The sequence below is a fragment of the Vulpes lagopus genome, chromosome 10, assembly GCF_018345385.1.
Source record: "Vulpes lagopus strain Blue_001 chromosome 10, ASM1834538v1, whole genome shotgun sequence".
NCBI classification, from domain to species: domain Eukaryota; kingdom Metazoa; phylum Chordata; class Mammalia; order Carnivora; family Canidae; genus Vulpes; species Vulpes lagopus.
Window position 1 is genome coordinate 67060476 of NC_054833.1, and position 25752 is coordinate 67086227.

At 46.2% G+C, this 25752-nt stretch overlaps 1 protein-coding gene across 4 annotated transcripts in view; it reads right to left on the minus strand.

The window, feature by feature from the left end:
* Window positions 1–25752, minus strand: part of LOC121500269 (multidrug and toxin extrusion protein 1-like) — a 37319-nt gene that overhangs the window by 6021 nt on the left and 5546 nt on the right. For all 4 annotated transcript variants that reach the window (XM_041771845.1, XM_041771844.1, XM_041771842.1 and 1 more), the window contains 13 exons: window positions 23884–23985; window positions 22357–22425; window positions 21257–21405; window positions 20093–20135; window positions 18439–18483; window positions 15145–15242; window positions 14787–14884; window positions 14564–14677; window positions 14413–14480; window positions 10157–10265; window positions 9968–10043; window positions 6701–6770; window positions 6299–6431 (listed from right to left, as the gene is read on the minus strand). In XM_041771845.1, the coding sequence (XP_041627779.1) occupies window positions 6299–6431; window positions 6701–6770; window positions 9968–10043; window positions 10157–10265; window positions 14413–14480; window positions 14564–14677; window positions 14787–14884; window positions 15145–15242; window positions 18439–18483; window positions 20093–20135; window positions 21257–21405; window positions 22357–22425; window positions 23884–23985 (1174 nt within the window). The remainder of the gene's footprint in view (window positions 1–6298; window positions 6432–6700; window positions 6771–9967; window positions 10044–10156; window positions 10266–14412; window positions 14481–14563; window positions 14678–14786; window positions 14885–15144; window positions 15243–18438; window positions 18484–20092; window positions 20136–21256; window positions 21406–22356; window positions 22426–23883; window positions 23986–25752) is intronic.

Consider the following 25752-nt stretch of genomic DNA (forward strand, 5'->3'; position numbering starts at 1 on the left):
GCCCCACATCAGGCTCCCTGCTCAGCAGGGATTTTGCTTCTCCCTCTTCCTCTTCCCCAACTTGTGCTCTCTTTCTCTCTCTTTCTCTCTCAAATAAATAAATAATAAAATCTTCAAAAACAAACAAACAAACAACAAACTTGAAATTGGAGACCTCCTATGGTAACAGAACTTGGTATGAAAAATAGCCTTTTCACTGAACGGCAGTGCCCGGCAACAGTTCGAAAGGAATTTGGGACAAAAATGAGACCAGACCCAAAGTAAATGTGGGGCTCTGCAGAGAGACAGCTGGAGGGACCCGAGGGACCCCCCCCCACCCCCAGCCAACCACCTACTACAAAAGCATGCTTGCACATATTGTACACAGAAGGGACACAGAAAGGAAAGAAAAACCAGGAAAAAGAAAAGTCATTTGAAATCACCGAGTGCTCAAGGATGGCAAAGGCACTCAATATCCTGCCAGGCCATCAAACACTCTAGGTGAATGAACTTTAAATAGAGATGGTCCTCATCAATGCCTGCTGGACTTGAGCCACTCTCCACATGCAGCCCTGCCCCCTGTGCCCAGCCTCTGCCTCAGGCTAAACACACCACACAGGTGGTTGGTATTTCAAAGAACCATAGGTTTTCCCAGTCCCCCAGTATTTACCTATAACCCTTGAGCCCTTGACTAAGAAACACACCTTCCTGCTCTGTGATACCACTCCTGCAAAATGTCACAGGCAGAGGGAATTGTGATACCAAACGCACACCAGAGGGACTACCACCTCTTTTGAGGTTCCAGAGGATTCATCTATTCAGTCACGGAGGATCTGCTCTGCATATATCTTGCCCTCCTGTATTATACTGGACGCGGATCCCAGGCAAGGATCTTGACACTGTACCTGATAATATTCTACTCACAGAGGGACACCTGGATGGCTCAGTGGTTGTGCCTTTGGCTCAGGGCGGAATCCCAGGGTTCTGGGATTGAGTCCTACATCGGGCTCCCCACAGAGAGCCTACTGCTCCCTCTGCCTGTGTCTCTGCCTCTCTGGGTCTCTCATAAATAAATAAATAACATCTTCTTTTTTTTTTTACAAAAAGATGTTATTTATTTGAGAGAGAGAGAGGGACAGGGGGAGGAGGTGAGAGAACCCCAAGCAGACTCCATAGAGTGCAGAGCCCAATATGGAGCTCAACCCTGAAGCCACAAACTGAGACCAAGAGTTGGGAGGCTTAACCAACTATGCCACCCAGGTGCCCTAAGGAAATTTTATTTATTATTTTTTTAAAGATTTTATCCTTAAAATCTTTTATCTTTAAAATCTCAGGGCATAATCACTCCCTGAGCCGAAGGCAGACCTGCAACCAATGAGCCACCCAGGTGTCTCCCAAGGAACTTTTAAATGCACTTCTATTTCCCAGACAGGTGGATAATTTAAAGATTGTGGCCCACATCAAACAAGAAAATGTAGAAGCCAAAGGAGAAGCTCACATATCATTATGTCAGATAAGCTGCTTTAACCACATTCTGATCTTATCTTAGGCCTCAAAAGTTCCATCTCTGGAGGGTTCAAAGAAGCCATTATAAAACATCAATGTTAAGCCTCTGATTTTGAAAAAGATGAACAGGAAAAATGTCTGGTTGTACCCTTCACTCAGGTAACCTGTAGCACCATCAAGAAGACGGCCATGTCTTGGTAGCAGGAAAGGATTTCAAATGGATATGAGCTAAGTTTCTCCATGAAACTATTAATCATGACAGGTTGGTTAGTATCTTAAATCAACATTGGTGGGAAAACTTTATTTTTAAATATTTTATTTATTTATTAATGAGAGACACACAGAGAGGCAGAGGGAGAAGCAGGCTCCACGCAGGGAGCCCGATATGGAACTCGATCCTGGGACTCCAGTATCACACCCTGAGCTGAAGGCAGGTGCTAAACCACTGAACCACCCCAGCATCCCTTGGTGGGAAAACTTTTAAAAAGAGAGCTGAGGTTGTTTTCAGGTCATGTGTCACCTGTCAGCAAAATAACCCTTGAGAGACCATGATGGCTGACATGGCCAGGAGTCAGGCCTCAAGGGCCTTTTGAACACCTTCAGATGCATTTTCTGCCACTGGCATCTTTCATGAGATTTAAATACGTTTCAGAATACTATACCTAGTTTCCAGATAGACTGAAGCATTTCCTTGCTGAAAAACTACAGCCCTTACCATCCCTAAAAAGCTGCTTGATTTTACATTTCCAACCTGAGACATCCTAAATTTTACATCAAGTGACTGAGACCCACGCTTTATGGGAACCATATAAAAGAACCCTGTAGAATACTACCGCTTACTCAAAAACTATACTATACTGTCCTCATCACCCACAATCTTCTGGAAAAGTAGAAAGGTGCTCCCTTGGCCAAAGGTACTCCCTACAGTCTTTGTGCACACTGGATACAACATACAGTTGGCTCCCTTGGGGATACATTGGTTATACCCTATGAGCTAGGAACTTGAAAGGCTGTGTCTAGGGATTTCACCCCCATTACTGGACTGACCAGTGTGCAAAAGGTCACCAGGGTCCGACCACTAGTAGCTTAAGGCTGCCTTCCCACAACATTTTCGTAAACAGCTTCTTCACAATCTTTAGCCAGGAGATTTTATCTAGTGGAAAAGACAGCAGAGAAAAACTGCTCCTGAACTTTGTGGGAAGGGATTCTATCAGGAGGTATGGTGCTGGTTGGTTACATGCTACCCCAACTCTTGAAATGTTTCTGCACAGCCGCTTTCCCAGCGATGACCGCCATAACGGCCAACATCAAGAAACTCAAGGAGATCTTGCAATATGATTGACTATGAAGACGATTTTATAATCCCAAGTGGTGAAGATCTGGCCCCTCTAGTTTTCCCTGAATTCCCTGAGTCTCTAGTTTTCCCTGAAAAAGAGACTGAGACACTGAATAGAGAAACAATGGTCACACCATATGTGAAAATAGAACTATGACTCACTGCCTGCAGCAACATACCCAGGAAACCCCCTACCTATGATAAACAACCCAAAAGCCAGCCTGCTACACATCAGACTTGCCAGAAGCCAGACTATCTCTAGGGATACTCCAGGGACCTCAATAATAACTTCTGTAACAGTTGAACCAGAATGGGCAGGACATGATCAACGACAAACAGCTTCCTTAATTTTTGTCCCTGCTTCCAACTTAGGGCCAAGCAGAGAAAACCAAACCTCCACCCCTGACCAATCACACAAGATGCCTGATTTCTAGTTAGCCCACCTCTTTCCTAGGCCACCAGTGTCCTCCAGGGTGCTCAAAACTCTTCCCTTGTCCCCACCACAAAGTTCTCCTACTCTTCTGCCTGCCCCGGGTCTCTGCCAAAACTCCAGCGATGGGGGGGCCACATCCCTTGTTGGAGCAGGCTCAAAATAAATGGCCTTTGCTTTTCCAATTTGGCTGGGTTTTGTTCATTTTCACAACTCATCTAGATCTGGGCAAGGGCAACGTAGCTAGACCAGACTTGTGCTTTAAGATGCAGGTAGACAGATTTGGTGCAAAGTTTATAGATCTGCTTCTTGATACCATTCGCCCCCATCACATGTTTCCAGAGAGATGAGCCCAACATTTAGATGAGTAAAGTTAATGGCCACTGCCATTTCCATGAAAAACAAAAGCAAATATATGTATTTGTATATATACATAAATGTATACGTATACGTATATATACATTTGTATATATGTGTGTATATATATGTACACAAATATAAATATATATTTTATATATATTTATATATATATTATTCATTATATATATATAAATATATGGAGGCTTTCTGAATTTGAGAGAGAAAGCCTCCATTTACATAAATGGAGGCTTTCTCTCTCAAATCCAGTGTTCCCAATCCATAGAAACTACAAGCTTACCCTAACCACCCTAAACAGAAAATAACCAGCTATCCCCAGGTGTAATTTTTAGATTTCCAGCAATTTCACGACACCATTTAAAAGATTTCTGTCCAACTCAACCTAGGAACCCCAAAACAGTAGGAGTAGGAAAATCTCGTAGGCAAGACCTAGGAATGTATTTGAAAAAGCCTCCCAGGGAATTTATGATTTGCTGGAGCTGCCCATGAGAGCCTGTAGCATACTGATGCTCCTCTGAGCACCCTGGGTAGGTATACTGCATCCCCTGCCAATGGTGCCACAATATTAAAAACCCGTTAGTATTATGCACCTTTTTTTCTGGGAGAGGTGGGTGGCAGGGATTAACTACAATGTTCTCACAGAACCCTCATCGACTCAGAGTTTCCAACATTTTAAAAATTGAGATATAAGGCATGCCTGGGTGGCTCAGCAGTTGAGCCCCTGCCTTAGGCTCAGGTCGTGATCCCAGGTCCAGGGATTGAGTCCCACATCGGGCTCCCTGCAGGGAGCCTGCTTCTCCCTCTGCCTGTGTCTCTGCCTCTCTCTCTCTCTCTCTCTCTCTCTGTCTCTCGTTAATAAATAAATAAAATATTTAAATAATAAACTAAAACTGAGATACAAGTGATACACTAGTTTCAAGTGTGCAACATCATGATTCAATATTTGTATATTCTATAAAATGATCACAGTAAATCTTGCTATCTTTCACCACAGACTTACAAAGTTCTTTTTCTGAGGATGAAGACTTTTAAGATCTACTCCCTTAGTAACCTTCAAACATGTGATATAGTATTATTAACTATAACCACTGTGCTGCACATTATACTCCCAGGACTTACTTTATAACTAGAAGTTTGTATCAGAGCATTTTTTAAAAACTTTATTTAAGAGAGAGAGCATGACTGGGGGCGAGGGACAAAGGGAGAGGGAGAAGCAGGCTCCCCACTGAGCAGGGGCTCAATCCCAGGACCCTGGGATCATGACCTGAGCTAAAGGCAGACACTTAACTGACTGAACTACCCAGGCGTGGCATCTCCACAGCACTTCTTTTGATTCTTTTTTTTTTTTTTTTACTTCTTTTGATTTTTAACTCCCTCTACTTTGTACAAATCAGGTTTGCTTTTGTCAAATGAACAAGTGGGCCGGGCCTCATACAGCACTGGGACCACAGACAGATCCGTATTTTTAAGTGGATTCCTCCAATATTTTTCTTAGCTATGCCAATGGCAAATCCAAAATATGAGTAATGCCAGAGACTCAGCTAAGTAATTTTCTGCACATGATTGATGAAAGTCCAGTGAACTTTGCATTGGCAACTCCATCCTTTGAACATCTCCAATATTTTTCATAAAATATTATTGAACTTGAGAACAACATGCAGCCTAATGGGATGGGAAGTTCACTCTAGGTATCAGATGACTTCTCACCACTCCGAGCCTGCCAAGTACTGATGGATAAAAATGAGCCACACTCAAGTCCATCACTACTTCACCCAAAGATAATGTATTTAGGTTTTAAGATAATCATTTATGAACTGCCCATGTATTCCAAATTATTATTTTAGAAACCAAAACTGGGGAGTCATTTGTTTCCGTACTTTTTCTTTGAAAGATTATCTCTGTTAATTCCAGATCCTGTGGATTGAGTTCTTTCTTCCAAAGGTGGTAAGGTGATAAAGGGTCTCCCCCAGTACCCCTGTGCCTTCCTTCTGTGATGTTTATACACATCACACCCATACCCTTGTGGGGAGACCTGCAAGACACATGGCTTAAAAGGTCATAGCAGGAGGGAAGTAGAGGGTACAGAATGGCAATGAAGGTGATGTCAAGAGCACAGCTCTAGGTGCTGTGTGGGCTCAGCCACAGGGCGTGGATGCTCTAGGATGTATACAGCCAGAATTCTACGTATGCTGTCAGAGTTCTGAAGGATCACACCAAGGTTGACCCAGGGCTTCTTCTGACTCTCCCTGAATACTCCAGTATGGCCAGTTTGTAATGGCCTCAACTAGTCCTAAAGCCTCACTCTCAGGGTCTCACCATCAAAGGGCTGTCCCCAATGGACAGAACTACACCCCTGCTGTCACCAACTGTGAAGAAGTGACAACTTGATGACACAAGGCAGGGAGAGGAGTAGAAAGGTCATCCTGCTCTGCTTGAGTAGGTCAGTGTAGAAGAGGGCTTGGCAGGGTAAAAAGAGGCATGAACCTAGACCCTTGGGCCCTGGTTACATCCTGCCCACTCCCTGCTCTTTCTGACAGGCAAGTACATAATGAATGTGCACAAGTTCCAAAGTTTCAGAGCCAAGTCACCAAAAGAAGCCTGCAGGTGCCAACAGTCATTTCTGGGGCCCAGGAGTAAAACAGATGTGCCTGCCCCTGGGTAATACTTACCAATCACTCCCAGTTTGGTTGCAAACATCAGCGAAATCCCAACAGGGAGACCAATCACATAATACCCAATGGCATTGACAATGGCCCCAACCTTCTGGTTGCCAGTTCCCCGCAGAATGCCACCACTTGTGCACTGTAGGTAGATAACATTTATCAGTGAGAACACTGCTGAGGCTTCTCAAAGATTCTCATCCCTGAGCACTCCCCATCCCAGGGGACTCAGACTTAAAGACCATCATCACATCATGTGCCAGTGTATTCTTGTCAAGCAAATATGCTAAAAATATTCAGCATCACCTACCTGCCCCACCCCAATTGCTTTTTTCTCTTTTAATTTACCACCATCAGAAGAAATACACAGATCATAAAGGTGCTTGAAGGGAATAATTCCACCATACTTACAGCAAGACTTTCAAACAGATGGGAAACAGCAGAGATTGGAATCACCTGAGCCACTAGAACAATGATTTCTCTGTTAGGAAAAGAAAACACATAGTGATCAGGAAACAGACATGTGGGAAAAAGCAGACTCTGATGCAGGGGATGGCATTTGGCTCATGCATTCCAGCCAACAAGCCCAATTTGGGGATAATCCTCCCGTTGCTTGGCCCATAGGGAAAACCAACCCTACAATGCATCTCATGACTTTCAGAAGAAATATTCAGTCCATTTGGTCGATGGAGATAGTTAAATCAAATGATTAGGTGCTCCACTGCCCCCATAAAAAAAATAAAACTTGGATTATAACACCATCCTTCTTTTAACATGATTCCACACATCTCTCTGTGTGTCTGGATGAAGCATGCACAGCGGAGTGGTCAAGGTTCTCTGTGGAAGCAAGGTGGGCAAATTACAAAGGCCATAGATAACAGTTTACAGAATTCTCCTTGGTGCCTAAAAATAGTCCCTAACCTCTACAGCTAGAGACTTCGATTATGACGCCTACACTTGAAGAGAAATGAGAAAATGCTGCCACTAACCCAGTGAGGCAAAAATTAAAAAAAAAAAATAATAAAAATTCCATAATACTCCTGAGTGATTAACAAATGAAACCCAGAATATTGTCTGGCAATAAGTATTTGTTGAGTGAATTAAAAGAACAATAAGTCCAGCACTGAACAAGATGATCTGTCCCCTCCCCTCTCCAAAAAAAAAAAAAAAGACAGAACCACAGTTCTTCAAATTCAATTTTATTTTTTGAATAGGTAACATATGCAATGGTTAACAGAAATCCAACAACATGAAAAAGATAACAAGAAAAATATGACTTCCTCTCTGTTCCCAGCCCACCCATTACCACCTCCCCCAGATAAGGCATCAACCATTAGTACTGTCCGTACTTGTCCAGGGCAGATACAAATGCATTCTCTTTTCTTCTTCTAGTTTCTGTCATTTCATGTTCTAGCATTCTCTACATGATGTTCCGCAACTTGACTTTTCCACCTAATATATTATCTTCACTTTTATATTCTATCAAAAGGTGTTATCTTCTATATGCTGCTGAATTCTGTCCACTAATACCTTATTTTGGATTTTAAGATTGGTATTAATAAGTGAGATTGTTCTGCAACTTTTTTATGGTAAAAACTGTCAGATTTCGGTACTAATGTTGTATTTTCTTTTTTCTGGTCTCTGCAACAGTTTGACAACACTGAATTATATTTTCAAGGTTTTATAAAATTCTCCTTTGGAGCCCCCAGGGATTAGTGCTTTTTGAGATTTTAAAATACATTTTTATTTCTTCTAAGGAAATTGTTTTCCAAGGTACATTTTGGTACATTATTTTCCTAGAAGATTTTTTATTCCTTCCAGATTTTTTTTTAATTTACTCACAAGGGACACCTGGGTGGCTCAGCGGTTGAGTGCCTGCCTTTGGCTCAGGGAGTGATCCTGGAGTCCCTGGATTGAGTCCCGCATCAGGCTCCCTGCATGGAGCCTGTGTGTCTGCCTCTCTCTCTCTCTCTCTCTCTCTCTGTGTGTCTCTCATGAATAAATGAATAAAATATTTTAACATTTTTATTAAAATAATAATAATAATAATACTTTACTCACAAGTCATGCAAACTAGTCTCTCATGGTTTAAAAAAAAATGTTTCTTTTTCAAATAATTCCCCTCCTCTTACTTTGCATTGAGGAGCTCTCTCCCCTTTTTCCTCTTTGATTAGGTTAGGTGTCTGTGTGTTGTTAGAATTTATATCACCAATTCTACCAGTTTTAGCTGATCCCGACCAGCTTATAAATAATTTGATATTGTGAGTATTCTGTCCCCCTAATATCATCAAAGATATGGTTTGTGGGCCTTTTGTTTTTCCAAGCGTTTGCCTGCCTTGCATGGTTTCTGGAAGGAGACAGACTCAAGATCAAACACCTGCCATGTTCCTACTAAAACTATCAGCACAGGATACAGGCCTGATGATGTTAATTCTGATTCCTTTGCAAGAAAACCAGAATGATTTCTGGCTGCCTTTCCACTCACTCTGAAGTGAGAAACACTTAGACATTATATTTCCCCACAGTGAAATGGCTGAGGCTGAAAGAGGACAATCCAACACCAGAAGTCAAAAGACAGGGGTGCCTAGGTGGCTCAGCTGGTTGAGCATCAGAGTCTTGGTTTCGGTTCAGGTTGTGATGTCAAGGTTGTGAGATCGAGCCCTGTGTTGGGCTCAGTGCTAAATACAGAGTGCTAGAGATTCTCTCTCCCTCTCTCTCTGCCCCTCCCACTCATTCTCTCTCTCAAATAAATATGTACACCTTTAAACAAAAGAAAAGGTCAAAAGACAAATACCTAAAGAGTGGACTGTGAGGCAGTTCTGTCCACCACTTGCTTTTTAAATCCATGAAGGAAAAGTTAATTTTACATTTTATAATTGTTGATAAAAGAATCCTAAATCAGAGGTATCCTTGCAATATATGCACATAGCCAAAACACACCAGCCATCCTCACTGATGAAAGCAACCAATCCAGGGAACCTGGGTAGCTCAGCGGTTGAGGTTTGCCTTTGGCTCATGTCATGATCCTGGAGTCCTGGGGTCAAGTCCCACATCAAGCTCCCTACAGGGAGCCTGCTTCTCCCTCTGCCTGTGTCTCTGCACCTCTCTCTGTGTCTCTTATGAAAAAATAAATAAAATATTTAAAAAAAAAAAAACCAAAGAAACCAATCAATCCAAACCCACAAACCACAGAGCGGACCGGACCCATCCCTTACGAGAGTTCTTCTCAGTAATCAGCCTGATAATGTGAATTTTTGAGATGACTCATTAGGGAGAGCTTAACTTCAATTTGAATTGATGAGTGTATTACACAACTTGTACATGCCAGGCACTTAGGCAGATTCTGAGATACTAAATAATTCTTGTCATTGGAAACAAAGTCATTAACTGGAAATGTAATTAATGGTACCCAAAAAGGGTTTCCTTAAGATACACGTATATCCTGATCACTAGTAGCATATATTACTCCCTGTGCCCAATACACTGGCATTCTAGATGATAAATTGCCTCCTATAGCTAATCAGTTCTTCCCAGGTAACATCAGTGGGTTTCTCTAATCTTGCAAATGGCTTGGTGACCCTCCACAGTGCAGCACTCCCAGGAAGCCCAGCGAGAAATCACCTACCTAACCATTTCATTACCGTAGACTTCACATTTCAAGAAAATCTCTGCACTCACCGGTCGGTAGTGAAAATGAACCCCACGAGATCCTTACAGCCTAACATCACGACGCAAAAGGTTACAGCAAAGAATCCTAGAGGTAAAAATGGCAGAGAGACAGCACAGTGAGAAAGGAGGGGACGGGAAGCCGGGCTTCCCGTGCCAAGACCACTCAGGTGAGTCACAGACTGGAGAGTCTAAGCACACCTGTGACCAGCAGGGCGACAGCTGAGGACTTCTTGGCCTGCTCAATGTTTCCAGCACCCAGTGCATTCCCTACTCGGACGCTGGCAGCCATGCTGAAACCTGAAGGTATCTAAAATGAAAAGAGAAAAAATAATGAAAAAAGAAGCATACAATAATGAAAAGGAAAGAAAGAGCAGAAGCCGAGAAGCAGCCCTGCCTCTTGGCTCAACCTAGCAGATCCTGCAGCACACCTTGGTAAAACTCAGCACTACAAATTCTAATTGCTAATCCGCAATTGCTAATCTGCAATATTCCTTCTGTTGAGCTGGGTGCCCCCAAGGCTAATGTGAGACTGCATTACTCACTGGGCTTTTGTGCATGGCTTCTGAAATGGGAGGGTCCTGTATGACCACATTCTTCCTTCAGCATATGTGAGGATGAATGGACTGCCAGGAGTCCAAGCTAAATCTGTTCTGAAAGACCATCAATGGATCAAGTTTAAAAGTCAGAATCCTAGGAGCACCTGGGTGGCTCAGTGGTTGAGCATCTGCCTTTGGCTCAAATCATGATCCCGGGTCCTGGGATAGAGTCCTGCCATTAGGCTCCCTGCAAGGAGCCTGCTTCCCCCTCTGCCTATGTTTTTGCCTCTGTGTCTTTCATTAATAAATAAATAAAATCTTACAAAAAAAAAAAAAAAGATCCTAAAACGCTGGCCTCCCCGCTCCTTCCCCAAAATGTTGGGCTAAAGGAACTTAAGAACAGAAAGATGTATATCAGGCTGATAGCAGGCTAGCTCATGGTGGGGGGGGGGGGGCAAGGAGGGGCAGGATTAGAAACATGGTGCTAAAGCAGATCCAGAAAGGCAAAATGGCATTGTGGTTAGGAATGGGAATTTTGAAGCTATACCGCCTGGGTTCAAGTCCTGGCTAAGCCACTTATCAGCTGTATGACCCTGAGCAAATTACTCACCCTCTCTTGCCCACAGTTATTTTGTCAGTGAATAGGATCTTGTAACAGAGCCTACCTCCTAGGGTTACAGTGGGGATTTGATGAGTCCATATATGCTAGCTGCTGAGAACAATGCCTCATGTGTAGTAATTATTCAATAGAAATCAGTCATTACTAGTAGCTATAAATTTACCACTTGAGAAATTAGTATTAATTAAAAAAAAAAAGTCATCACCCTTTGAAACATGAATTTTGCCTTATGGGCAGGACTACAGAAATCTCACCGATCTGAGACCTACAAGACTGAGTCCCTGCCTGGAAACTCACCAGTGGGAGCCAACAGCTCCCCCACCAATTATTTATCAGTTACAAAGGGCTTTAAAGAGAGTAACTCAGTGATGGAGAAACCCAGGAGGCACCACCTCAACCAAGAAATCAGTTAATATCACCAGTTGTGGAACAAATCTGTATCACCTGCCTCCTGACTGAACCTGCCAGAAGCACCCAGGGACCCATCTGTAGTATTCCTGCAAAAAATGCATGCAGATTCAAACTACTCACAAGGAAGTGTCAGCTATGACAACTCGAGGGAAGTCTGTGTAAAGTGGCCCCTGTACTTCAAAAACGTCAAGGTCAAGAAAGACAATGGCTGGGGATATGTTCCAGATTAAAGGGCACTAAAGAAGCATAACACGTTAGGAGCGCATGGGTGGCTCAGCTGGTGGAGCCTCAGAATCTTAGTTTTAGCTCAGGTCATGGGATGGGGGTGGGGACCCAGCCCATCCCCCTACCACTGTCGGCTCTGCACCCAGCAATGAGTTTGCTGGAGGTTCTCTTCCTCTGCCCCTCCCCTTGCTTACACACATTCTCTCTCAAATAATTAAATCTTTAAAAAAAACAAAGAAGCTGCATAACACTTTAGTTCTAGGAGAAAAATCGTTTTAAAGGACATTATCAGAACAGATAATATTTGAATAGAGATTATAGAGGTAATAGATGGATACATCAATTAATCGATAGCACAAGGGAATGGGGCAAAATATAAACAGCTGAGGAAGAGAAGTAAAGGGTATAAATCCCTCCTTTGATTAAAAAAAATACAAATGTAAGTTCTCATAAGCCTATTGGAAAGCATATATCAATATATGCAAAAGACTTAAAACTGAGGGCATCTAGGTGGCTCAGCTGGCTAAGTATCTGACTTTGGCTCGGGTCATGATCCCAGGGTCCTGGGATCAGACTCGTCTGCTTCTCCCTCTCCCTCTCCCCCTGCTTGTGCTCTTTCTCTCTCAAATAACTAAATAAAATCTTTAAAAAACAAAGGCTTAATAACTGTAATTAAATTTCCCTTTTAGGAATTTATCCTAAAGAAACAATCAAGTAGGGATGAATGCCTGAGTGGCTCAATGGTTGAGCATCTGCCTTTAACCCAGGACGTGATCCTGGGGTCCTGGGATTGAGTCCCGCATCAGGCTCCCCTCAGGAAGCATGCTTCTCCCTCTGCCTGTGTCTCTGCCTCTCTCTGTCTCTCTCATGAATAAATAAATAGAATCTTAAAAAAGAAAGAAAGAAACAAGTATATAAAGATACTCTGTCCTCAAGCATCTCTGAAGTGGTGTTCATAATTTTGAAACATTAGAAAATAAATATTCTGCAAGAGACTGAAAAATTATGTGCGCAGTGATACAACTGGTAAGCGTTTTGATTTAGATATAGTTACTGAACTTACTGGAATTTAAAAAGGATATAAAATATCAAGTGTTGAAGTGACAAATATAGGTTTAAAAATTCTGAGAACAGAATGAAAGCAAAAACAAAAAGCATAGATCCTCAAGAGAATGATTCTTAAAAAAAAAAAAGGAGGGGATCCCTGGGTGGCGCAGCGGTTTGGCACCTGCCTTTGGCCCAGGGCGCGATCCTGGAGACCCGGGATCGAATCCCACGTCGGGCTCCCGGTGCATGGAGCCTGCTTCTCCCTCTGCCTGTGTCTCTGTCTCTCTCTCTCTCTCTCTCTGACTATCATAAATAATAAATTAAAAAAAAAAATTAAAAAAAAAAAAAAAAGGAAATATGGGGGTGCCTGGGCGGCACAGTTCAGCATCTGACTCTTAGTTTTGGATCTGGTCTGATCTTGAGGTCTTGAGATTGAGCCCCATGCTCAGCATGGAGTCTGCTTGAGATTCTCTCTCCCTCTCCCCCACCCCTCACACCACCACCCCCAACCCCACGTTCTCTAAAATGAATCTTTTAAAAAATAGGAAAGACAGGTTTTATATAAATTTTTAATATAACCAACCTCAAGGCAGGGCAGGGGGATTCTAAGCATTAATACCACAAACCATGACAAAGCACATATGCCAGCTTCCGCCCCCTTCGGCTTACAATTTTCCCTTTCTGAAGTGGCACTTGCTAGAGATGAAAGCCCTTCAGAATTTCCAGTTGCTGCTTTCAATGAAACAAAGTTAAAGGAAAGCCTCTAACAACTGGGATTCTTCTCTAGCACATCAAAATCTGCTTCTTTTCCAAGGCTAGATAATATTCCGTTGTACACAGAGACCACCAGCTGCTTTTCCATCTGTTGATGGTCACTTGAGTTCTTTCACCTTTTGGCTATCATGAATAACGCTGCTGTGGGCTTGGATACAAGTATCTGCTAGAGACCCTGCTTCCCTGTCTTTGGGGTCTAACCTAGGAGTGATCACATTGAGCTTAAGAACCATCAGACCCTGGCAGGAATAGAACTTGGGGAGACATGAGGAGCTAGGCTCCTCTTGCCATGCGCCCACGGCCATCACCCTTTGTGCCCCCACCTGTCCCCAAGGCCTTTGTGTTTGACAACTGGAAAAGCTTCTTCATGTTTGGCCAGTGTGGCAATCAAAGCCAATCATTAAGATCTGAATCGTGCTAGGACGCGTATGACCAGTGCTGAACAATTCATTCTTCCCAACTCCCCTCAGCTCACAGGCAAGACCCCATCATTCCAAATGGACCCTCCCTGGTTCTGGGATGAAATTTTATTTTCACAAATCATTTTAAAAACTACTCACATGGGATGCCTGGGTGGCTCAGCAGTTGAGCATCTGCCTTCGGCTCAGGGCATGATCCCGGTCTGGGGATCAAGTCCCACATTGGGCTCCCATGAGGAGCCTGCTTCTCCATCTACCTATGTCTCTTCCTGTCTCTGTGTGTCTCATGAATAAATAAATAAAATCTTTACAAAAAAAAAAAAAAACCCTACTCATGTGATAAATGCCTATGCTCATTCCTGGGACTCTTTTTTTCAAGGGGAACACCTAGCACCTCCCCATGACTGGCTCCCACTCACTCACCATGTATAAAATGACAGTCAGTTCATACACGACAGACTGGGCTCCCAGCTCCACCATGCCGAGGATACCTGGTAGAGAGAGGGAGTTGACACTATGTTCCTGGAAGGGGCCCATGTTCACACCAGCCATCACCACCTGTCCCCACACTGACCACTCAGTAAGCTCCCAATCTCGTAGGCCCACCACTCCATGCACAGCATGAGCATGCTGGGGATGGCCAGGTTGAAAAAGGAGGCCCAGTCCTGTAGACACTCAAGGGACCACCCTGCAGTGGGGACACAGAAGTATTAACACCATGAGTGGTTGGGTTAGGGTTAGACGTCAACCCAACACAAAACCCATGTCCAACATGGAAGACAAATGGCAGTCTTTACCTCCCCATGTAGCTTCATGCAGTTTCCCCGAAATGATGTAATGGAAGAGGACCAGTGCCAGGGTGAACTGGGAAATCATATTTGCCAGCGCTGACCCCCTGGGAAGAACGGTCCCAGTGAGGGGAGGACCCCCTGTCTTCCATCCTGCTGGGAACCTACAGAAGCCCTAAACACATCTTCTTCCCGGAGCAGCCTCACTCTCCACCCCAGACAGTATATTCCAGTGTGGCCCAGGGAGAGGACCACATATGGATGCCTGACCAGGTCTAGGTCTCCCCCCCCCATCCCTCCCATCCCTCTCTGGAAAAGCCACATGCAGGTCATTCCTTCCCCCATCCCAAGAATCAGCTGGACTCACATCACCCCAAGATACAGCTGATAAATAAACAGATAGTTGATGACGGCATTGACAAGGTTGGCTGCTACTCCGGTTAGGATCTGGGGCAGGACAATTCCCTGAAACGAGGAGAGACCACAGCCCACGCTGGAGACCAAGCAGCAGAACTGCTGCCTTCTCCCCATACACGCATGCGTGGCAAGCCGCCGTGACGACCTACCTGGATGTCCATGTCACTGCTCCTACCTTCCTGCCTCCCACCCTCTCCTCCTCCCAGAGGCATGAAGCACGCAGCTCTGGCTACGGGGACACAGGCAGGAGATGAGAAGGCAGTGGAGAGGCAGGAAGACAGGTGGTTCGCCTCCCAGAGTGCAAGGAATGGTGGGGACTGGGTATAAACCAGTCCCCTTCCACACGGGACAGTGGGTGAAAAAGCTCAGCACTTTCTTGACCGAACGGAAAGTTCAGAAAATCTAAGATGACCTCACGAGGCTGGAGTGGGAGGATGACTCCGTCACACCTGGCTCTGCTCAGACGTACAGAGCAGAACAGTCCAGGCCGCCTGGCATCTCAGCCTAAGACGGCAGGCGGAGGACACAAATGACCCGGGCTGGGGAGGCACCAAGCTGCCCACTGGGCATCCTCAACCATCAAGCATCAGGGACAGAGGTGCAGACGTGACAAAGCCAGCTGTGACGCTCACAGGAAGTGCTCCTACTTCTCCCAGCTGCGAACTGTCTCCCCGGCCCCATCTCTGAACGACTGCTGATTTTTCACTCTCTGAGAAAGCCGGCTCTCTGAAATCACAGACCATGTGACATCTTGCTGTTTGCAGTTGTATCAACAAACAAAAGCTCCCTCTCATCTGGGGGATTGCCGACACTTTCTCTCTCTCTCTCACACACACACACACACCCCAAAAGCAGCCTCAATTTCTGACCTGGGGACAGAGCTTCCCGTGGATCTCTGGATACAGCAATCTGCATCTATCTGAGCTCCCCAAGGAAGGAAGACTTGGGTCCACGTGGCAGGGCAGACCTGGCACTGATCCCTTTCCTGCTTTGCCCTGAGCTGATGCCAAAACAAGCCTTCCCCTGGCTTGTCTGCCTGCTTGTTGCACCCGAACTCCATCCTTCATGGTCTTATGCTAACTCTTCCCTATGTCAGGTGAGAACCACACTCCTCTAATCTCTGCCATGCTCTGGCTGGCACACCTGCCATGCTGTGCGTTTGTCTCTGATGGTCTCGGTAGTCCTGGGCTCAGGATATCGGCCGAACCGCTTATGTGGGTCACTTGACCCTGCTTTGTTTTTCCCCACAAAGGTAGGTAACCACCCGTTCCTTTCAGGTAGAAAATAAAAGCAGCAGTGTGGGGTTGGCCCAGGTAAGGACGGGCAGCGGGAAGACTCCATAAGAAGCTACTGAGGCATTGAAGAAGTAGGAGAAAAAATGAGAGAGGAAATGAGGTAAGGGGGATGGAGGGAGGACAAGCAGGACCTACAGGACTATCACTGATGGGCTGGGGGAGCAAAGGAAAAGATCGAGACCCACGTGAGAACAGGTTACCCAAAGAGGAGATGTGCGAGGCTGCTAACAGGGAACAGAGGCAAATGGAGACGCAGGCCTGGGGGATGAGAAGGTCAAGTGTGCAATGTTCACAGGCCTCCCACAGGCAGCAGGGCAAGACCGGTGGTTAGAGCTGTAAATCAGGAGCTATGCACACACACATGATTGAAACCAAAAATATGCAAGAGATGGCTTCCTGCAGAGGAAAGTCAGCAGAAGCTGAATGGGGTCACCTTCTCTAAACCCCCCCCCCCCCCACTAAAAGTATAGGCAGCACCCTGCCCATTTCATCAGGGCTCTTCCCACCCTCTCCAATTGCGGTAATGGTGTCCCCACACCAGCTGCTTCCCTTGTGCCCCACATTCACAACTGGGCTGGGCCCCAAGACGAAGCTGGGTTACATGCAATGCCTCACTCTCCCACCCATCCCTCCGGTCACTGGGTCATTTCATTCTATAGGATCCACTCTGGCATTGTGTCTCCTGTTGCTCCCATAGGACATCCTCTCCTGGCACAGAACTACAGCATCTTTTGTTTAGACTAGCTCCAAAAGGCCCCTCTCCCCCCCTGGCCATCCACTGGTTTCCCACCAATTGAAATCTGCAGCAGAGAACAAGTGCAAGGTCCCTGCACGTGCAGAACCTGGGCTGGCCCATCTCCCTGATTCTGTCCTAAGCTGGGTCCCTCTACCTACATCATGGCCTCCGCGTTCCCACCCCTTGGTGACCAAAACACTTCAGGTTTGCTATGTGTTCTCTCAAACCCAGGTCATGCTTCCTGGCCTCTCTGAGCTCCAGGCTCCTCCTTCTAGGTCTTTCCTTGTCCCTAAGAGGATAAGAGAGAGGGATGAAGATTTAAAATGTTCCACACATTTGGTGCCTGCCTTTGGCCCAGGGCACGATCCTGGAGACCCGGGATCGAGTCCCACCTCGGGCTCCCGGTGCATGGAGCCTGCTTCTCCCTCTGCCTGTGTCTCTGCCTCTCTCTCTCTCTATCATAAATAAATAAAAATTTAAAAAAATAGAAAATATAAAAAAATAAAATAAAATAAAATGTTCCACACACAGGGTAGTATCTTAAACTTAGTAACACTATATAGATGATGGAAAATCTCCTTCCCTTGTTCCCTCCCTGTGCCCTGGAGAGCCTGCCTGTGTGGCCATGACCCATTGCCCGGAACCCTCATTTACCTGGATTCATCTGGAAGAAAGTCCATAGTTCTACAAACTCTAGCACCTAATTCCATACCTGAGCCAGGGCAGCTGTCTCGGGTTTTTTGGCTGTTGCTGTTAAGTCACATGTGGAGTTCTAACTGACATGAGGTATCATCACAACGTGGGCCTTCACTCCCCACGGAGGAGAGTCAGGCCTTTCAGACCCATCTGAGCTCAGAGGTTGACTCCCTGGAGCCTGACAGGCACTTTCTGCGGGGCACACAGGCACACACCCTTCCTTCCAGGGAGCTAGGTAACACCACAGTGCTAACTCTGTCCTGCCAATGACAATATTTCCGAGGGGGAACAGGATAAGAATTTTCCAGAGCCAATAATAATGTATCCTTTCCTTGATTTCACTTCATAAACCTGTCCACACCAAAGTCCTACACGTACAACCCGGGGAAATGTAACTTCAGTGGCTCCTGGGAGGTGACCTTCTCCACCCTGTGTATTTTCAGGGCCCCATCACCACAAGGCATCGACTCCCATGAGCACTTCACCCCCTCAAAAGAAAAAGGAGAGTCTGCATTACCTGGTTGAGCAAATATTTAGCTTGTAACGCATAAAGAAAAGTTGCCTAGAAGAGAACAAGAGATGAATGTTAACATTTTGGCCTTGCCACACAGCAGTGAGCTGGGAGCCACGGCTTGGCTGCCCTCTGCTCCCATATAGAGCTGCAGAGGCATGCCATCTCAGGATGGAGCGGGGGTGGGGGGGCAAGTTGTCTGGGGCCAGAGTGTTCCAAACATCTCTTTTATGGACGAGCGTGATCCAAGTGACACTAGGGTCTGAGAGAGCGGTTTCCTTGAGTGCATGGCAAAGATTCTTCTGGGGCTTGGCTGTAAAGGAGGTCCCTGAGCAAACCCTAGGGGAAGCACGCCTCTTCCAGACTAGGCAACTGTCCTACTTGGAAGAATAACAAAAGAATATTCAACTTTAAAGGCTTCAGGATAAGGACACCTGAGTGGCTGAGTGGCTGAGTGGTTGAGCATCTGCCCTCAGCTCAGGGCATGATCCCCGGGTCCCGAGATCGAGTTCCACATTGGGCTCCCCACAGAGAGCCTGCTTCTCCCTTTGCTTATGTCTCTGCCTCTGTGCCTCATGAATAAAAAAATAGAATCTTTAAAAAAATTTTCAGGATAAATTAAGACCACAATGCCAATTAGGAAAGTACATGGCTATTTTTAAGAGCTCAATTTTATCCATCCAAATTCATATGTTGAAGCCCTAACCCTCAACATGACTAGTATTTGGTGAAAGTTTTTAAAGAGGTGATTAAGGGGTGGCCTAGGGGGCTCAGTCGGTTAAACATCTGCCTTCAGCTCAGAGTTCCTGGGATTGAGCCCCACATCAGGCTCCCTGCTCAGTGGGGAGTCTACTCCCTTGCCCCTCCCCCTGCTCATGTGCTCTCTCTCATAGTAAATAAAATCTTTTTAAAAGTAAGTTATTTAAATAAAGTGGTGATTAAATTAAAATGAGGCCATCAGGGTGGGCCCTAATCCAATAGGATTGGTATCATTATAAGACAAGACACACCAGGGCTGCACACACTCAGAGAGAGGCAGCAAGGAGGCGAGCGTCTACAAGCCATAGAGAAAGGTCTCCCAAGGATAACAACCCTACCACATTCTGAGTTTGACTTTCCAGATTCCCCTAGTGTGAGAAAAATCGATTTCTGTTGCTTGAGCCACCCAATCTGTGGTATTTTGTTACGGCAGCCCATCGTCCAACTGAATAAAATTAGCTTTAATTGTTCATTGACCACGCACTACTGTGTCCACCATGAAAACACATGGAAGGCTCTGTGTGGTCATGCTTAGCAAGGAAAAAAACTAGAAGTTCAGAGTGAGGCCCTAAGGGGTTCTGAGATGGGGAAGAATTTACCACCATACAAAAAAAGAGTCTGAACTTCTTTTTGTGGATGATCCCAAAGGTCCCTCCAGCTGTAGGAGTTCAGGACGGTGGCCTCCTAGACTTGCCTTGTGACACGGGTGTTTCTTGAGGGGGACAGATGTTCGTGTCTCTTGTGGGCATAATTAAAGCCACATTTCTTGAAGGAGCCAACATCACATGATCACATGTGTGAGTCATAGAAGACTGACCCAACGCTCTGAGCTCACAGGTATCTCAGCTGCCTTCTACCAGTGAATCTCAAGAGAGGGACCTTGTAACCCTTCAAAACTTACGGGAAGAGCTGGAATGAAGACCATGACATAATCCTGGGTAAGCCTATATAATAAAAAGAAAAAAAAAAGGTGGCAGGGGTCTCCATTTCTTTTTTTGGGGGGAGGGGGTCTCCATTTCAAGGGAAGGTAAGGGAGGATAAACTAACACTGCCTTGCCTGTTCTTGCCTCTTTCTGGATTCATTGGGATAAAGTGCTGGAGCAAATGTGAGACAGGACACATAGATCTTATCATCTCATAACCCAGATTACCTCCCTTGGTTCTTCCAAATCTTTAGGTCTAGGACACGGTTTTTCAAACTCAGCTCTACAGCCAGATAGTGCTCTGTGCATTGAAAGATGCTTCACAGTATCTCTGGCTGCTCCCAGTGGCAAAGCCCCCATACTAGTTCTGATAACCAGAAATGTCTCCCAATATTGCCAAACATCCTCTAGATTCACAGCCACTGCTCTGGGAACAAGAACTGATTTTAAGCGTCTGTGTTAACGAAACCAGCAGGCCTCAAACTTGGCAGCACATTAGAATCACCTAGGGGAACTCTGAAATGCATGGATGCTCATGCCACACCCCAGGCCAATTAAAGCAGAATGCTGAGAGTGGAGAGGGACCAGTTATGGGTGGGTTTTAAGACCACCCAAGTGATTTTAAGGTCAACAAGGACCAAGAACCACAATACCACGAACAAACACAATAAGCAGGATCCCTGGGTGGCTCAGTGGTTTAGCGCCTGCCTTTGGCCCAGGGTGCGATCCTGGAGTCCTGGGATCAAGTCCCGTGTTGGGGTCCCTGCATGGAGCCTGCTTCTCCCTCTGCCTGTGTCTCTGCCTCTCTCTCTCTCTCTCTCTCTCTCTCTCGGTCTATCATGAATAAATAAATCTTAAAAAAAAACAAAAACACTAAGCTACTATCTCAAGTGGAAGATGTTTGCAAATCTTGTTTCTCTCAAAACTTTCTACCCTGAAGTCACTCAAATGAGGAGGGGACCAGATCTTAGGTGCCAGGGGTGGAAAGCCTTATGGCCTGCCAGAAAGCAGCTAGGGAACACCTGACTCCCTCTCTGGTGTGTGGCCTTGTCCCTGGCCTTTGAAATTCCCAGAGGCTGAAACTGGATGGGACTTTTCTGCTAAAATAGATGCAATCCCACCACAGCAAGGGCCCATCTTACTTGGACACGGCCGGGTCCTGCCTGAAGAGCAGCAGGATAGTCTCAGTGTTGAGGAAGAGCGCCCAGCAGGGGAAGCAGCAGAGCAGCAGCACCAGTATGCCCCTCTGCAGGATGACCCCCACATGCTTCAAGTTCTGGCTCCCGTACGTCTGGGTGCACACAGACGAGACAGACCCGTTAGCAGAGAAATGGCACCCCCTTCTCTGGGTGAAATGGCCACCCCAAAGCCTTCAATAGCAATTCATAAAGATGGTCCTAGGACTTTGCCACATTCTTTAGGTACCAGTGGTTGTCAGACAAGGCTGCCTGTTAGGATCACCTGGAGGACATTTTTAAAACACCGATGCCATGCAAATATAATCTGTATTTAACAGGTCCAGGTTGGGTGCCCAGATACCAGTCAGTTTTAAAATCTCCTCATGAGACCTCTTGGGACCTCATGAGACCTCTGCAGGATCTTGGGCCCCACCCCCAACCCAGTGAAGCAGAAACTCGGGTAGGGCTAGCAGTGTGCCCAAGCCAGCTCCTACAGGCTTCCAAAAGCCAAACCCTACACGTCTGTCCCCAGGGCCATGTTCAGGGACATCTGAGTGGTTAACCTGAGACTAGCCATAAGAGAAAGTAGTTACTTCTGCCACTGGAATTAGCAAACCATGCAGATCAGAACATTTCCCTCCTCCCACCCAAGACCTGGTCATTCAATGTTTACCAGCATGCCACTGGCAGGAGTCCACCAGACTGTTTTAACAAGCCCCCCACCCCGGGAGCTCAGATGGGCACTCAAGTTTGAAAGCCACGGAACTGTGCCAAACTCAACGATGTGAAAGCGGAGAGAGGGGCCTGTACAAAATGTCCCGTTTGGTCAAAAGGTAGCATAAAGCAGCTATACAGATAAACACTGCTTCACAAGCCTGCAAGGCATCCGGCCACCTTTCAAAGAAGTGGAAATGATGGCTGACAAAATGACAGCAGGGCTTGCTGTCGGGGATTCCTCCCTCTGGGTGCAAAACCCTCCCTTGCAGCTGGTGGGGACCTCCCAGCTCCACTCACGAGAAGATGTCCAGGGTAACTTGTGAGGGTCACCTGGAGCTTCCATTTACCTGGGACATGAGGGTGTCACAAGCAGAAGATAAGCCGAAGCCCACCGAGACACCAGTGACATTGATAATCTGAAAGAAACACAAGAAGGCAAAATGGAGTGAAACGAAGACAGGAAGACAATTCTCTGTCCGCACTGATCAGAGGCAGCTGCGTGCCTCCAGAAAGCCTCCCAAATCAGCCTACTCAACTCTGTTCTCCCCTGGAACCCCTGCACAAATCCACTGGGCCCGTTTAATCAAAGGATGTGCACAAGTTTAAAGACAAAAAAAATTTCACCAGAGATTATAACCAAGCCTTTTTCTTTCACAAGTCCTAAGCATTTTGATCCCGTTTCAGAGGAACTTGAATCTTCCTTAAGGGGAATGCAACATAGCACAGTAGCAGTTCTAGATAAATCCACTTGCTGAAGACCCAGGATGGCCTGTTACAATATCTCGAAGGACTCTAGGGGCTCAGAATCAGGCCTCTGAAGTCAAGGCCAGAGGGCTTCCAAGTGTAGTTCTCTTGACCAGGGTCACCAACTGAACCCTTGGGTCCCTGAAACTTTGGGAAGCCCAGGGCAGCATCCCCAACACCAGGGTATGGCATCATAGGATGTCTGGAACCTGCTATGTCCACCTGAGTCTGCAGGGACTAGGCTCACCCTAAAGCACTAACTTTCCTACACTTCCTTGGCTCTTTTAAAGAGCATCTGCCAGAGGCTTGCTGAATGCATTTCTTCCCCCAGATTTCCAAACATTAAAACCCCAAAAGGAATGAAGCCTGGGGTTGCCCATGTTGCTCCCTGAAAGCAACACAATCCATATATACCTGGAGCCAATTCAAGGTAGTCTAGCACAGCTCAGAGATAGCAAACGCCAATGGCTAGAGGGCCCAGGCAGGTAAGAATGTGTACCTTAGTGGGGCAGCAGTAAGGAGGGATGGGAGAGGCTGAAAAGAACAGGGACACACACCTGCTGAAAGCCGCTGCCTCCATCTTCCCCGAAATACCTAGCTGGCCACCCCAAACAAGCTGGCAGGGCCAGTTAACCATGCATAGCCAGTCAGCCCCTGGCAGAGGTCAATGACAGCTCTCTTTGGTTTGGAGGATTCAGACCTAGGATACAGAGAGGATCTGGGGATCCTCCCAATTTTAGGTTTAGACACTAGGATCCAGGATTTCATCTTCTAGTTCTATATCATGGAGATGGAACTGAGGGGGCAAGGGCCAGAGCTCCATGGATTACAAATTCACTGATGTGAGAGACAGAATAAGCGTCCTCCAAAGAGGTCCCGCCTTAATCCCCGGAACCTGGAAAATGTGGGGTTACCTAGCAGGGGGGAATTACTGTTGCAAACAGAAATAAGGTGACAGCCCAACACACACCTTGTTTTTTAGCCCAGCGAAACCCACTTGAGACTTCTGACCTCCAGCGCCGTAAGTTAACAAATTGTGCTGTTTTAAGCCATTAAAGAGTGGTACTTTTTAAGAGCAGCCTGAGGAAACTCAGCTTTCAGAAATGTGTGTTAGCAAGTCCCATACGTACCGCAATCGCAAGGGTGACAGAGTCCAGCTCCAGCTTCCCCAGGTGGCCACAGAACACAGAGCTTACAAAACTGATCAGAAACACCATCAACTGGGCCAAGAACTTGGAAGAGACAGAAAAGGAACTTCAGGTAAGTGCCAACCCTCACAATGGGAGGACAGCGCAAGGTTGGGGGAGGGAGGGGGCACGTCTACTCCACAGTCAGAAGTAAAGAAACCAGGGGTGCCAGGGTGGTGCAGTTGGTTGGAGTGTCAAGACTCCTGGTTTCAGATTGTGATCTTAGGGTCGTGAGATCAAGCCCTGCGTCGGGCCCCAGGCTCAGTACAGAGATTCCCTCTCCCTCTGTGCCTTCCACTCATGCTCTTTTTCTCTTTCAAATAAACAAATAAATCTTTCAAAAAAAAAAAAAGGTAAAGAAAAATCCATTAGTGAGCCTCTGCCAACTTTCACAGGCAAATGTGCAACTTCTGGTAGGCTTCTTAGAGAGTATTAATTAAAACATTCATTTGCAACCATTATCAGCATCCCATTTTTTAAGGCTTTATTTATTTATTCATGAGACATACAGAGAGAAAGAAAGGCAGGCACACACACAGGCAGAGGGAGAAGAAGGCTCCACGCAGGGAGCCCGATGTGGGACTTGATCCTGGGTCTCCAGGATCACGCCCTGGGCCGAAGGCAAGCACTAAACCGCTGAGCCACCCAGGCTGTCCCAGCGTCCCATTTTTGAGAACTTCCCAGCTTTTTTCACTTTAGATTCTCAGGCCATAGATCACAGGTATATCTTCCCCTTGAAATTCTCAGCTGTCTTCTGAGATCATCGCCTTGTTATCTCAAATTCCCAGTGAGGCCTGGAGGGAATACAGCCTTCAAAAGCCAGCAAATTCCACAGACAGGAGTACCTGAGGTGAAAATAGGGAAATCCAACTGCAAGGGCAGTGGGCTCTGGAACCTTGGGATGAGACATCCCCTCATCTGCCAAGCACGTTTCATTCTTAAACCCTAGGAAGGCTCAGGAGAGGAGGGCAAAGTCAAGAAGGAAAACTGAGCTATTTTTCTTCATGGTTCCAGGAACTACCATGAGTTGCTCCACCAACATGTTTGGACACTTACCTTAATTCCTTAGGGTGATTTCCAACCACTTCACACCCTACCACCACCACCTGCCAGACGTAAGCAGTACAGTACCTCTCGGCAAAGCGGAGGCTCACGTGGTCCAAAAAGGGGTGTCCTCCAACTCCCACTCCCCAGAAAACAGAACAGGTGCCTCAAGACACACTGCTGCTGGTGTCTGCCTCATGGGCCACTTCCAAAGCTGGGGCATGAGATGCTTATACTGGTCCAATCAGCAATGCTAATGCTACCTCTGACCATCTTTCAAGGGAAACCGATTCCTCTGCTCTGAGCTCAAAGTTCTGCCACTCTTTGGCCCCCAGTGACACAGCTTCTCAACCAACAGAACCTTTTGCCACTGAGTGGAAAGGATGCTTTTGGAATGTATTGCAAAAGCAAGCAAACAATGAAAAGATGGAGGCAAGAGTGAAAATAAAAAAGTGAGTGTGAAGGGTGCTCAGGTGGCTCAGGCAATGAAACATCTGCCTTCAGTTCAGTCATGATCCCAGGGTCCTGGGAACAAGCCCCGCGTTGGGCTCTCCGCATGGCAGGGAGCCTGCTTCTCCCTCTGCCTGTTGCTCCCCCTGCTTGTGCTCTCCCTCTCTCAAATAAATAAATAAAATCTTAGAAAAAAAGTTAGTATGGAAAATGAGATTCTATAGAACCTACGAACCCACCCCCCTACCCCCCACCCCTGCCAAAGGCCTGTCCCAAGGGATGGCCACTATCTAGGCCGTCACCACCCTTCTGGATGTT